Here is a 15,335-nt window from a genome sequence, read left to right on the forward strand (position 1 = left end):
CCAAGTCTGATGACCTGAGTTAGATCCCTGGAATCATGGGGGAGAGAACCAACTCTGACTTCCACATAAACACTGTGGTGGGGTTGGGGATTTAGCTAACACTGTGGTGGGGTTGGGGATTTAGCTAAGTGGTAGCGTGCTTGCATAGCAAGCACAAGACCCTGGGTATGGTCCTCAGCTCGGGGGGGGGGGGGACGGGGGGGGGACGGGGGGGAACGGGGGACACGACGACGACGACACACGGACAGACAAATAACAAACACTGTGGCATTCACACCCCACACACATACACAGAGATTAAATACACATAAAAAAAATTCCATGCTGGGCGGTGGTAGCACACACCTTTAATCCCAGAACTTGGGAGGCAGAGGCAGGTGGATCTCTGAGTTCGAAGCCAGCCTAGATTACAGAGCGAGTACCAGGACAGCCAGGGCTACACAGAGAAACCCTGTCTCGAAAAACGAAAACAGAACAAAACAAAAAACCCACAAATTTACTGTATTTCTCAATTTAACCCCTTAAGAATTTATTTTATGAGTATATATGTGCACCATGTACACATAGGTACCTGTGGAGGCCAGAAGTGAGCATCAGATCTTCTGGAATTGGAAGTTATCGTTTGTTGTAAGCTGTGGAGGCCCACAAAGGTTTCCTAGTGAGATCTGAGCTTGCTTTACCCAGCAGGGCTGCATTAGAGGACTGCTTGACCATGTGCATGGTTACTAGGTGATTGGAAGGGTCTACACTTGGCTGAGCTAGGGGGAAGTTTTTACTCCACCTCTTGGCATGCCTATAAATAGTGTTGTTCGAATGTTAAATGTTCTTATAATGAAAAACCCAGAGCCAGATATTGAGGTGAAAGCTGAAAGATCAGAGAAGCAGAGCAAGCCACAGCCACCATCTATTACCTCACCAATTCCACAAATCCTCTGAGTCCTCACCTGAAAGGGTCTCAGCTGAACTGCTTTAGTTCCTGTTTCCTCACACCTTATATATCTTTCTCCGCCCTGCCATTACTTCCTGGGATTAAAGGCCTGTGCCACCACTGCCTGGCTTTGTTTCCAGTGTGGCCTTGAACTCACAGAGATCCAAACAGATCTCTGCCTCCCAAATGATAGGATTAAGGGTGTGTGCCACCACTGTCTGACCTCTATGTCTAATCTAGTGGCTGGCTCTGTTCTCTGATCCTCAGGCAAGCTTTACTAGGGTACAAAACATATCACCACAAAATAGCCCTTTAGAACAGACAGAGGGGACGGTGGATAAGGACCCAGCAAACCCCCCACCCCCATCCTGTGTTTCTGTTTCTCTCCCCTCTATCCTTCTACCTCTATATTTCTACCTAATACTCTTATCCCTCTCTCAAGAGTTCCCTGTTATAAAAAGTGGAAGCTGGTCTCCCACAGTTGTAGCTGAAAGTTTGCCTGTGTCTACTTTTTTTTTTTTTTTTTTTAATTACTTACAAACTGTATGGTCTATGGCAGGCCTCTTGCTAGCTAGCTTCTGTATCTTTTTTTTTTTTTTTCTTTCACAAGGCAAACACCAAACATACTTTATTAGCATGAAAAAACATCCAGAACAAGGCACAGCAAGCAGAAAGAGATGTTAGCAGTCAAAGGATTAGTGTCGCATACAAATATAGTGTTTCTTTTCAGTAGCCCTGGCAATAGCCAGGACTTGGTTACTCTAGTGCAAGTGTCTAGGACAGAGCTGAGAACTCAGTCCGACACTGAGGGGGCAACACTAGAATATGACGGTACTTCCCAAAGCGGTCACTCAAGGAACGTTATTTACAGACATCATGGTTGTACAGTACCTTTAAATCTGCAATGTAGGTTTTCTGTGAAGAATTAACTGCACTAAAATGCTATAAACTGTACTTAAGTAATTCAGCTATGTAGCTCCTATATCTTAAGTTAACCCATTTCTGTTAATTTATGTTTTGCCATGTGTTCTGTGGCTTTACCAGTCTGTTGGCATGTTGCTTCCCCTTTGGTGGTAGCTGGCGTCTCTCCTGTCTCTGCCTTTTTTCTTCCTGTCTCTCTGCTTGCATTTCCCACCTGCCTCTAAGCTTCCTTGCCACAGGCCAAACCAATCGGAGCAACACTTATTCATAGCATACAGAAATTTGCCCAAATGGCTAACTTTTGCCATGAAGAAGATGAACTCCATATGGAGTGTCTTTGGTGCCCACCATCTTCCTTGAAGTAATTGGTGCTGCCAGGAGCAGACATGTCTCCCAGCATTTCCCCTTTTCTATCTAATCAAAAAGGAAGGTTTTAGCTTTAATATAGTAAAATTATATATAATAAACAGTTACCAAGCAAGAATTACAGTTACAGTATCTAGTCTATTTGTATTTGGAAAAATTAAAGAAAATATTTTATCTATGCTACATTTATGAGTCTAAGGTTTCATATCTAACTTATCTTTTATCATAACCAAGGAAAATTATAACTATTTAGTCTTCAACTACATCAAAGACCTCAGAAGGATATAATATTACCTAAGTAAACAGGAAGAGCATTGTAAGCAACTTTCAAAAATCTAGAATGACAGAGACAGCTGCCTGCCTGGACAGTCACCCAAAATTCCTCTGTAATGTTGGGGCATCCATCTTCAGGCTATAGGACTTTTTCCTGTGTCCTTAGAATGTCTGGCAGTCTCCTCTGGGAAGCAGGAACCTGAAGGACCATCTTGTCTTGCAAAGTTCAGTGGTCACTTTCCTATAGGTCCTGCATGTCCAGTTTATACAATATTTTGTCAAGCAGTCCAGGCAAGAACAGTTTCTTGCCCAAATGGCTAACTTTTGCCATAAGGAAAGCAAACTCCATATGGAGTTTCTTCAATGCCCACCATCTTCCTTGAAGTAATTGGTGCTGCCAGGAGCAGACATGTCTCATTGTCCAGAAAGTCTAAGTTTTTAAAACATTTTAAATGCCATATTCTGTAGGTTTTTGAAGTGTTTGAAAATTACAAACAATCTGAAATATATCTTTGTATACCTAAAAAACAACTAATATGATTATGTTTGATTATCAAAGATGATTAACTATTAATCTGTATTTCTTAATTATCCATTACAATTTAAATGAGTTACATAAACATAATTCCTTAAACAAGAGTAGAAATATACAGTAAAACAAAATTAACTTTAAATTTGTAATAAAAATCTATAGCAATGTAAAACATTTTAAATAAGTTGTTGCTCTTAAAAGTAGATTCAATAATCTACCCTTTTATCCTATTATATCTATATCCCCTTTTCTTCTTTAGAAAGAGATTGCATTTATAATCAATTCTCTTTAAATAAAAATAAACATTTATAAACAATATTCTTTTACTACTTCCTGCTGATAGGGAGCACTGGTAATCTCATGGGGATCCTGAGAATTATGATTAAGAATTATGGTCAAGTCCTGACCGGAAGAGTCTGTGATTCTCTATTGTCTGAGCCAGTTGCCTTGAAGCCGTTTCTGGGTGTTGGATCATCTGGGCCATGGTGTCATTGGAGACCTTTCAGGGGGTCTTGCCTGGTAAAACCTGATCCATCTGAAATGCTGTGGGATAATGGTTTTGTACACTGGTTTAATAAAACACTGATTGGCCAGTAGCCAGGCAGGAAGTATAGACAGGGCAAGCAGACTAAAGGAATGCTGGGAAGAGGAAAAGCAGTGCCAGGAGTTGCCAGCCAGACACAGGGGAAGCAAGATGTGAAGGCAGAACTGAAAAAAGGTACCAAGTCACATGGCTAAACATAGATAAGAATTATGGGTTAATTTAAGCATAAGAGCTAGTCAATAAAAGCCTGAGCTAATTGCCAAAGTTATAAATAATATTAAGCCTCTGTGTGATTATTTTATAAGCAGCTGTGGTACCGCAGGGCCAGGCGGGACACAGAAAAACTTCTGCTACACACAGTAAGCCACCTCATGGGTGCTGGGAACTGAACCTTTGTCTCCTGCAAGAACAAGTGCTCTTAACAGCTGAGTTATCTCTCCAGCCTCTAAAGATTGTATTTTTATTTATATGTATGTATATGTGTCTGTGAGTATGTACATGTTTGTGGAGGTACATGTTTGTGGAGATACCTGCAAAGGCCAGAATAGGTGGCCAGATGCTCTAGAGCTGAAGCTATAGGCAATTGTGAGCTGCCTAGTGTGGGTGCTGGGCACTGACTGAATTTGGGTCCTCTAAAAGAGCAGCAAGCACCCTTAATTGCTGAGTCATCTCTCTGGGTCCCTTCTTTATTTCTTTACTTTGGTTTTCTTCTTTCAATATTGGAGGTTGAACCCAGGGCCTTGCACATGTTAGGCAAAATGCTCTACCACTTAATTTTATCACTAGCCCTCTACTATTTATTTTTTATTTTGAGGCAGAGTCTTGCTAAATTGTTCAGACTGGACTTGAACTCACTCTGTAGCCAGCCCTTGCAGGTCTTGAACTTGTGCTCCTCCTACTTCAGCATCCCAAGTTACTAGGAATACAGGCCTATGTTACTAGGCCTAATTTCTTGCTAGCAAAATCCACACTGGCTCTAAGTGATCATATTTCTTTTTTCAGTGCTCTTAAACCTCTAGTTAACAAATTGATAGTTGGCTTCATAGTGTGTTTATTGCTATTGCTTCATTTAAAAATTACAAAGGATGATAGCTCAGTGGGTAAAGTCTTGTTGTGCAAACATGAAAACCTGTGTTCCAATCTCCAGCACCCCTTTACCCTGGCACAGTAGTACAACCTGTATTCCCAGTGCTAAGAGAGAGAGAGACCGAAGGAACATGGTAGCTTCATGGTCAGGTGATTGAGCTTGCCTCAAAAAATAAAGTGAAGAATTGGTAGAAGACACTCTACATTGATCTCTGATGTACACACACACACACACACACACACACACACACACACACACACACACACGCTTGCAAGGGTATGTATACCCCCCCACATCAATAAACACACATACACAGATACCATATATTTTATAAAGGATTTCCAAAGCTTTTTTTTTTTTTTTTTTTTTTTTTTTTTTTTTTTTTGCTTAGTCTCATAATTAGTAATTTTTAAAGTATAAAAGTTAAGCCGAGCGGTGGTGGTGTCCGCCTTTAATCCCAGCACTCGGGAGGCAGAGACAGGAGGATCTCTGTGAGTTCGAGGCCTGCCTGGGCTAGAGTGAGTTCCAGGAAAGGCGCAAAGCTACACAGAGAAACCCTGTCTCGAAAAACCAAAAAGAAAAAAGTTAAATGACAGTTATAAGTACAAAAAAAAAAAAAAAAAAAAAAAAAGAAGTTATATGATGACTTTCACTTGTCTTTCTTTTCTTTTCTGAGTATGAGTGTTTTACATGCATGTATGTCTTAGTACCACACAAGTGCCTGGTGCTTGTGGAAGTCAGAAGAGGGTGTCAGATCCCTTGGGACTAGAGTTACAGATGATTGTGAACTACCAAGTAGGTGCTGAGAATTGAACCTGGGTCCTCTGCAAGATCAATAAGTGCTTTTAAAGGATGAGCCAACACTCTAGCTCTATCTATATTTTCATTAGGTGATTCTATAACAAGACACTCCTTTAATGGTTGACCCGATGACAGTATGAAAGATGCCAGGGCCATCCCAACATCTTTCTTTATGATTTCCCTTCAGGAAATATTGAATGGTTTTTGTTTCTTTGTTTAGTTTGGTTCTGAGAAGGAATCATCATCAAAGACTTGCTTACAGAGATAAATCGTGTCTCAAATTTCTAATGGCAAAGCTTAAAACACAGGCACTTTGGTGTAAGTGGAAGGCAAATAATACCAAAGTTTTAAAATCTAATATATTAAAAATGTAAGCACTTAAAATGTAAAGATCTATAGGAATCTCATTCAGTTTATCAAAATGGAAATAATAGTAAAGGCTTTATCAAATATGATTACTTATTTCAAAGAGCAAATATATTCTATATAATTAGATTTACAAGACATAAATAAATGATTTAAATATTTATTTAACACAGGCATACAAATGTAAGAACAAATAAACAATGAACTGTCAAATTGAAGATATTAATAACAAACCCTTTACATTTTATTTTTGTTAACAAAATGTCTAAATCATAATTTTCGGTTTTGTTTTTGTTTTATAGTGTGGAGACTGATCCCAGGGTCTCATGTATAGTAGGTTAAGTGCTGCATCTTGGCCAGGAGCTTCATTAAGATGACTTACCAGCTCAGACTGTCCACAGTTACCAGTACACTAATAGCTCACTCAAGGCTGAACTAGTTTCCTAAAGGGCCAAAATGTACTAACTAAATAGGCTTTTGTCAGTTAAATGAGGTAAATCTTAAAATTGGGAAGCCAAGTGAAATAAATATTTAAAACTGCATTTTGCTGAGCGGTATGAGTTTGAAAGTGACAAAACCAGAAGCAGTAAGCGGTGTAAGTGAAAGAAGTCTTAAATTGGTTTATGCAGCCAATTGTTTATCTTACTGCTTAAGAGATTTTAAGGTTTCAGAAATACTTTTGAATTTATTATTCAACAAGTAGAACACACTATACAGAATACTCAAAGCCACTACCAACAAAAATAAATAAATAAACAAATAAACTTCTACCCAGTAATGTATTACAGGTTTCTTTCTTTCTTTTTTTTTTCTTTTTCGAGACAGGGTTTCTCTGTGTAGCTTTGCGCCTTTCCTGGGACTCACTTGGTAGTCCAGGCTGGCCTCGAACTCACAGAGATCCGCCTGGCTCTGCCTCCCGAGTGCTGGGATTAAAGGCGTGCGCCACCACCGCCCGGCGTATTACAGGTTTCTTAACAAATCTTTCTTTCTGTCATGAAACAGAGAAAGGGTGTAGGGAGAATACAACAAATGGTTTCTGAAAGAAAGATTTTTCACTTAGTTAGAAGTTCCACTTTCTGACTTATACAGAACATCCTGGTCCACAAATGATGGAATGGACTTTTAGAGAGGGAATTATATTGGGCTAAAGAAGTACAGGGTGAAACTAGAGTCCTCAATGAAAGCCTACAAGAAACTGGTGAGTGACCCAACTACAAATAAATGGATGAGGAAAATGTGTAGGAAATGCTGGCTTGTTACTGTATTTTTTCTTCTCTTCCTCCTTTTTTTCCTTCTTTCTGTGTACTTTTTTTTTCCAGATTCATTCATCTTCTAAGATTGCCTTCCCTGCTTTTTTAGGGAGAGATTACCTCACTATTATTTGTTCGTTTAGTATTTTAACAAAGTCTACAGAAACCCCACAGTACATTCAAACTAACACTAAAAGTTTGAGTGAAAATAGCACAGATGTAAGCTCTGATCACTGCACTCTTTTCTGGGAGTAAGTTCCCTATTTGTGGAGGTGGAGGAGCCTCTCTCAGATTGTTCACATATTCAAAAGACATGTTTGCTTTGAGAAATGGGGAAACTTCTACCATGTTAACATGTGAAGGGTAAATGCTTTCTTTCTGAGGTTTAACTGCCTTGTGAGCTTTATTTATTCACATACCACATCACTGCACCACATACTATAGGTATGTGTCCTGCTTCTAATACTTTATATATGATCAGCCAAGGAAAAGCACACCAATAGAAATATTAAAATCTCTTGAAAACGCCATTTCTCTATACATATACAAACCACAACCCAAAGTCCAACCTGGAACCTAGTCACTGACTTTCTGTTGAGCCAATGTTTGAAAGAGTTCTAATTCACATATAGGCTAAACAGATATTCTGGAAATAAGTCTAGAGAATGCATGTACTCTGAGTCCATCTGATTTCTAAACTATGAAAGCATAGGATGAATATGACTTCTCCATCCATATCACAGACCCATAAGTCAGGATACAAAAAATGACTGCATCTTCTTTGATAAGCAGCACTCATGATAGAGAGATGCAAAGGTTAACTGAGTCTTCACATTCACTGCAGCTTACTTTCCCTTATAAAGGATTAAAAATGCTGACTATAGAAGACAGTAAACATATTTTCCATGAGTTTATACATTTTGATTATCAGATAGAGTAAATTAATTAGGATTTCATTATTAAAAATAGGAGATTTATTTGTAAACTTAATAACTTTACTATGTATCTTTACATTCAGAGACTGTACAAGTATTGATGGTACCGGCTTATCTAACATTAAAAGGTTCACTCTTCTTACTAATACAAAAGGATGGCTCTTCTTCCCACTCTAAACTCTTTTCTACCATGAAGAAATCTCACTGTACTTGTACGGAGACTGGAGCACTTGACAGACAGGTGTTTGGGACAACAAAAAAGAATCATTACATTTTTTTTCTCTTCTCAATTAGAGAACTGAAGATAAGAATACTAATTCTAGTATTACAAGCAAAGCCTAAACATTAGAAAAAGGAGAGAATATGACAAAATGCTTCAAAATACATGCCTGAGGTGGATGGAGATAACTTGTATGCTCATGTGTGGCAGGTTCTGGACAAAACCTTTCAGTCTTTAATCTTCAGATTCATATCTAGAGATAAAATTAAGAGCATATTGTCATGATCTTTTTTTGTTCTTGTTGCTGTCATAACTGAAATAACTCCAGTAACTACCCCAGGAATGCCATTACTGCTCACTTTCCATGCCTATTGTAGCAGAAGTCAGTTATACTCAAGACTAATGTTATGATGGTGAGTTGGTGTCTACATCACATCACCTAAGATGTCTTCAGATTCCAGACCAGCATTTGGCATTTAGATCCATGATAGCTTAGTGTAATTATGACAACCCTCAGATCACCATGAACAGCTGACATGACTATGAGTTAAGGGCTAACAAACCCCTTCCCATTACAAATCTGATCTTGAATTCACTTTACAGATGTCTTCCCTGAGAACTCTGACAAAGGCAGATGCTAGCTTCAGCTGGATTTCTATGCAAAGCCATTGACCCAACAAGCAAAGGACATTAGCACCAGGAGAACTCATGGAGCATAAATGCCTAGTGCTCCCTTGCTAGCTGCTATTTTTGTGCCATTACCTGCTAATAATCCACTGCTAAGAACAACCGAGTACAGTGTGGTGAAGAAAATGTCTAGCTGAGCCTAAAAGCAACCCTGGGGATTAAACAATGGTCATACCCAGAGCTTGACTTATTGGTACCAGCAGGCAAGTGGGGAGAGGAACCCCAAGGCAGGGTCAGCCAGCTTACTTTGCCAGTCTTTTCCGTAGATCTTTGATTTGGTCATTCTTTTTGGTGAGAATCTCTTTCATGTTTCGATAAGCTGCTGTTTGTTGAAATTTCTTTTCTAACTCCTGCTTTGTGAAAAATGTCAGCCCATTACTAAGAAATGTTAAGGAAAGAATAACAAATGTGATAAAAATGTACACTGTTTGCCAATTTTCTTATTTCCTTAAAAACATTCTTGTATAAAATTAAAATCGTCTGAACTTTAAAAATATTTTAAAGGAGAAGCTAATAAAACAGTACTATTTTCCAAGGTAACAACATGTTAGCAAGTAACAAGTACACTATGCCCTAGATATGGGATTCTGTATGACATACAAACTAACTTTCATGTAAGATATGCCCATTATTTTTCTATATCCCCCAATTCTAAAAACCCAAGGAGGAGGATTTTTAATTTGAATGTCTTAACAAGTATTCATTTCTTTTTATTTATGTGTATGTGTACAGGATAGTGAGTTTATGTAAACTACATTCATGCAGAGAACAAGAATTATAGGTAGTTGTAAGCCATCTGATGTGAGTGCTGGAAGCCAAATCCTCTCCAAGAGCCTTAACCACTAAGCCATATTTCTAGCCCTTAATTTGAAGGTTTTTAATTTTAGTTCCCAGGACTGGACTGTAGGACAGCTGGTAGAACATTTGCCTAGCATGCATGAGTCCTGGATTCCATCCCTAGCACCCATAATCCTTTTTTAAAAAAATACATATGATTGAAAAAGATTAGATTTATTTATTTATTTTATGTATGTGAGTGTTTCACCTGGAAGTATATATGTATACCACATGAATGCTTGGTGCCCATGGAAGTCAGAAGAGGGCACTGGATCCCTTGAAACTGGAGTTACAGACGGTTATGAGCTACCATGTGGGTGCTGGGAACTAAACTTGGGTCCTCTGTATGAACAGCATGTGCTTTTAACTGCTGAGCCATCTCTCATGCCCCACAACCACATTTTTAAGTGTCTAAACCCTAAAGTAAAGAATCTACTCTCTATGTATTTCCCATATAAAACATTTTGGAAAAGGTCACACACACACACATACAAAAAAAAAAAAACCCCAGCCATCCAGGTCTCTGTCAGGCTGTGGGAAGAACCAGCAGAGAGCAACGCAAGGGTGTAGAGTGCAGGGAGCATATGGAGGAAGAAGAGAGCAGTTTGCTTATTATCACAAAGACAGAAGAACATAAGTGCCCAGAAATGATACCTCTTCAGAACATACACTGACTAAAACTCAGAGTAAAAATAATCTGATAATTGTCTAGCATTTATCTAGTCACATTTGTTCCTCTCTGCTGTATGCATTAGGTAATCAGACATGAACAGGTGAAAGCCCTTCTGCATGTGTCTCCTGACCTTTTCAGCCATGCTCAGCTGCTCCTGTACTCTGAGGAGGTCATGTTTGGCTGCTGCTAGGTTCTCCTCCAAAGACTTTTGGTTTTCTGTCTTGTCATTAAGTGTTTTCTGAAATTCATTCTTAAGAGCTGCAACTGTGTTTTCCAAGTCATCCAAGTCATGGGCCTTTATAAAATCCTATAAAAAATAAATACACGAATAAAATTTCCCTTGACGTACTAAATAACAGATGTTTTAAAATAGTGATCCAGCATCCAAGGAGACAAAGGGTAATGCCGTGTTGTATGTGCACATAGTTTTTCTCACTCGTTTGGGTAAGTGCCAGTCCCAGCAGGGTTGCCAGCAGGCTCAATCCAGCCTCAGCCTTGGTATACACACAGCAGATACTCAGTAGTCACTGCATTCCAAATATAGAAAATATCATTTCTGAACTGCTAGGATTTCAGTCAAAAATGAACAAGAGAGTAATGAGATTTTAATTTGACAAAGTTGTGTGTACCAGGGTTGGAATGGCAAATCATTTAGAGAAGGGGGTGGCGGCGGGAGGGGGGGTGGCGCACACCAGAGTTTCTTATAAATCAAGCTGGCCTCAAACTTGCTTTGTAACCAAAGATGACCTAAAACACCTACCCTGCTTTCACCCTCCCAAGTGCTGGGATTATAGGCATGTACCAACATGCCTGGTTTATGTGGTACTAGGGATCACATCCAGGGCTTTGTGTTTGCTTAAGCAAGCATTTAGTTAACTGAGCTATATCCTAGTCCCCTGACAAATCATTCTGAAAAGTCAAATTAAAAATCAAACAGAGCAACTCTTCTTTTTTGTCTCCATTCCAACTTCTCTAGACTTATTCTTTGTTCTGCAGCAGCCTACTTGCATGTGCCTCTCACCACACCTATATTTCTTGGGATTCTTCCTTTTGGGGTGGACCCTAGCCCCCTAGCTCTTTCATGCTGCTCTTCTCAGCCTTTCTTCCTAGTCCATCTTCGTTCCTTTGTGTTACTCTCAACCTACAGAAACACTCTTTATCAGGGACTCCACTTACCTAGAACCCAGAGTGGGCAACAGCAAACAAAGACACAGCCAGATATCTACACCAAGAAACACTTCAAACATCTTAACTCCAGATGCCTAAATCTCAGCACAAAAAATACAAAAATCAACAGCCAGTACAAACATGCCTCTTCTAGAGGCCAGGAACCTGTAGTAATCGAACCCAAGAAATGCAATCTAGCTGAAGCACAAGACAAGGACTTCAAAATAGCAATTATGAATATGTTCAAGGACCTTAAAGAGGATATAAACAAATATCTTAATGAAGACAGTGAAAACACAAACAGTTCAATGAAATAATGAAAACACTGCAAAGCACGAAAGTATAAATAGAATCACTGAAGAAAATCTAAACTAAAAACCTCAGAAGTAAGCCCCACCAACAGATTACAAAACATGGAAGAGAGAATTTCAGGTCTTGAAGACAAGGTAGAAGAAATGGATAGCTCAGTCAAAGCAAATGCTAAATCTTAAAACAAACAAAAAATCCACGCCCCAAAATAAATATACAGGAAATCTAGGACACTATGAAAAAAACCAATCTGCAATAATAGGGAGAGAGTAAAAAGAAGAAACTCAGGGGCTAGAGAGATGGCTCATCAGGTAAGAGCACTGACTGCTCTTCTAGAGGACCCGGGTCCCAGCACCCACATGGTAGTTCACACCTGTCTGTTACTCCAGTTCCAGGGCTTCTGACACCCTCACACAGACATACATGGAGGCAAAACATCAATGAACATTAAATAAAAAGAAATTAAAAAAGAAACTTAGGTCAAAGGCACAGAAACTATTTTTAACCAAATCATGGATGAAAATTTCCCCAGTCTAAAGAAGGAGGTAACTATCAAGGTACAAGAAGCATATAGAACACCAAATACATAGAACTAGAAAAGAAATTTCCCACAACACATCAAGATAAAAACACTAAATGTATAGAACAAGGAAAGGATGTTAAACACTGCAAGGGAAAAAGACCAAGTCACATATAAAGGCAAGACCATTTGATAACATCAGACTTTTCAATGGAAACTCTGAAAGTCAGAAGGGCCTGTACAGAGATGTTCTACAAACTCTGAGAGACCACAGATGCCAGCCAAACTATCAATTACAATTGACAGAAAAAGAAAAATATTCCACAATAGAGCCAAATTTAAGCAATCTACCAATCCGGCTCTACAGAAGCACTACAAGGAAAACTTGAATCTGGAGATGTTAACTACACCCAAAGAGGCACAAATAAATAATTCCAGACAATAAGTCAAAAAAGGGGAAAACCCATATCACAACAAAATAACAGGAATCAATAAACATTGCTCATTAATAAGTCAGTATTAATGGTCTCAATTCCCCAATAAAAAGACAGAGATTAACAGATTGGATTAGAAAACAGGATCCATCTTTCTGCTGCATCCAAAAACCACACCTCATCATCAAGGATAGACATCACCTCAGGACAAAAGCATGGAAAAGGGTATTCTAAGCAAATGGAACCAAGAAGCAGGCAGGCATAGCCATTTTAATATCTGACAAAATAAACTTCAAACCAAAACTAATCAGAAGTGATAAGAAAGGACACTACATACTCATTAAAGGAAAAATCCACCAAGAGGATATTACAATTCTAAACATTTATGCTCCAAACACAAGGGCATTCAAGCTCATAAAAGAAACACAATTATAGCCCAAATCCATATAAACCCTCACACTGTGATAGTGGATGACTTTAATACCCCACTTAGCCTACTCTTGCCAATAGACAGGTCATTCAGACAAAAAATAAAGAGCAATTCTGGAGTTAAATTACATCACAAATCAAATGGACCCAGTAGACATCTAGTGAAATACTAAAGAATATACTTTATTCTCAGCAGCTCAAGGAACTTTCTTCAAAATTGACCACATATTCAGATACAAAACAAATCTCAATAGATATATGAAAATTGAAATAACATCCTGCATCCTATCTGACCACCATGGATTAAAGCTGGATATCAACAACAGAAACAGCAGAAAGTATACAAACTCATGGGAACTGTGAAACTCACTACTGCATGAAAAATGAGTCAAGACAGAAATCAAGAAGGAAATAAAAACTTTAAAATGGAATGAAATGAAAACATAACATACCCAACCCTATGGGATACAATTAAGGCAGTTCTATGGGCAAGTTCATATTACTAAATGCCTACATAAGTCCTAAAGAGGGATGCATGGACAGCCCTGGGAAGGGGAAATAGATAAGATCTCCATGAGTAAACTGGGGATGAGGGGTGGGAAATGGAGAGTAGGGGATAGGTGATGAGAACATAAGGGACTGTGATGGTTGAGCTGGAACAGGGAGGGAGGGGGAATGCAATGAAAGAGACACCATGACAGAGAGAGACATCATGGAGATAGAGAGAAACCCAGTGCTAGGGAAGTTGCCAGGAATCCCCAAGGATGACCCCAGCCTGGGCAAGTAGCAATAGTGGAGAGGGTGCCTGAACTGAACTGGCTTGCCCCAGAGATCAGACCGGTGAATACCCTAACTGTCATCACAGAACTTTTCTCCAATGACTGATGGAAGCAGATGCAGAGATCCACAGCTAATCACTAGACAGAGCTCCAGGAGTCTAGTCAAAGAGAGAGAAGAGGGATTCTATGAGCAAGTGCATCAGGAACATGGGGGGGAAACATGCAGGGACGACCAAACCAAACTGGAGGGACTCATGAAAGTTGGATCAGTTGCTGTGGAGCCTACATGGGACTGGACTAGGCCCTCTGCATGGTGAGACAGTTATGTAGCTTGATCTGCTTGGGGGTCCCCTGGCGGTAGGATCAAAATCCATCTCCAGTGCATGAGCAGACTTTGTGGAGCCCACTACCTATGATGGGACACCTCGTGTAGCCTTGAGGCAGGGGGAAGGGCTTGGACTTGCTTCTACTGAATGTGCCTTCCCATGGGAGGCCTTGCCTTCTTGTGGGTGGGAGTGGGGAGTAGGTTGGGAGGGGGAAGCTGGGGGGGAGGAAGAGGGAAGAGGGGGATCTTTGGTGTATAAACTGAATGAAAAAAATTTTCTTAACAAAAAAATTAAAGTTAATAAAACACTGTGTAATCTAAAAAAAAACTAAAGAGATCTCATATTACTAACTTATTGAAACATTTGAAAGCACTAGATCAATAAGAATAAATAATATTTAAAAAAAACAGATGGCAAGAAATAAACTCAGGGCTGAAATCAAGGAATAGAAACAAAACAAAACAAAACATAATACAAATAGTTGGTTTGTGGTGATATACTGTGTCCCCCAATATACTGTGTCCCCCAGTACAATTTATCTGAGGATCAGGGGAAAAAGCCAGCCACTATATTAGACATAGAAGTCAGGCAATGGTAGCACACAGCTTTAATCCTATCATTCATGGATCTATCCGTATCTCTGTGAGCTCAAGGCCACACTGGGAACAGAGCCAGGTGTGGTGGCACACACCTTAAATTCCAACACTAATTAACCATGGAGGTCTGGAGGTCTGTACAGACAGATAGGAAGTGACAGAGCTGGGCAGGAAGAGGAAGTGATTTAGCTGGACAGAGAGCAAATGAGATAGCAGAACAGAAAGGCATATAGGCGTGGGTATACAGGAAGTAGGTCTCTTTAGAGACTGAAGTGTTCGTGAGGTGAGGTTAGCTTGTGGCTTTTCCTATTTCTCTGGTCTCTCAGGTTTTCACCCCTATATCTGGCTCTGGGTT

General features: G+C 39.4%; 1 protein-coding gene across 5 annotated transcripts in view; it reads right to left on the reverse strand.

The window, feature by feature from the left end:
• Positions 1-15,335, reverse strand: part of Lztfl1 (leucine zipper transcription factor like 1) — a 54,361-nt gene that overhangs the window by 18,575 nt on the left and 20,451 nt on the right. For 3 of the 5 annotated variants that reach the window (XM_059269015.1, XM_059269018.1, XM_059269017.1), the window contains exons 8-10: positions 10,551-10,727; positions 9,157-9,260; positions 8,020-8,476 (exon numbers count right to left, since the gene is read on the reverse strand). In XM_059269015.1, the coding sequence (XP_059124998.1) occupies positions 8,458-8,476; positions 9,157-9,260; positions 10,551-10,727 (300 nt within the window). In that variant the 3' untranslated portion in view covers positions 8,020-8,457. Of the gene's footprint in view, positions 1-8,019; positions 8,477-9,156; positions 9,289-10,550; positions 10,728-15,335 lie in introns of those variants that run through there. The other 2 variants (XR_009380368.1, XM_059269016.1) reach the window with 2 other exon arrangements.

The sequence above is a fragment of the Peromyscus eremicus genome, chromosome 7, assembly GCF_949786415.1.
Source record: "Peromyscus eremicus chromosome 7, PerEre_H2_v1, whole genome shotgun sequence".
Classification (NCBI taxonomy): Eukaryota; Metazoa; Chordata; class Mammalia; order Rodentia; family Cricetidae; genus Peromyscus; species Peromyscus eremicus.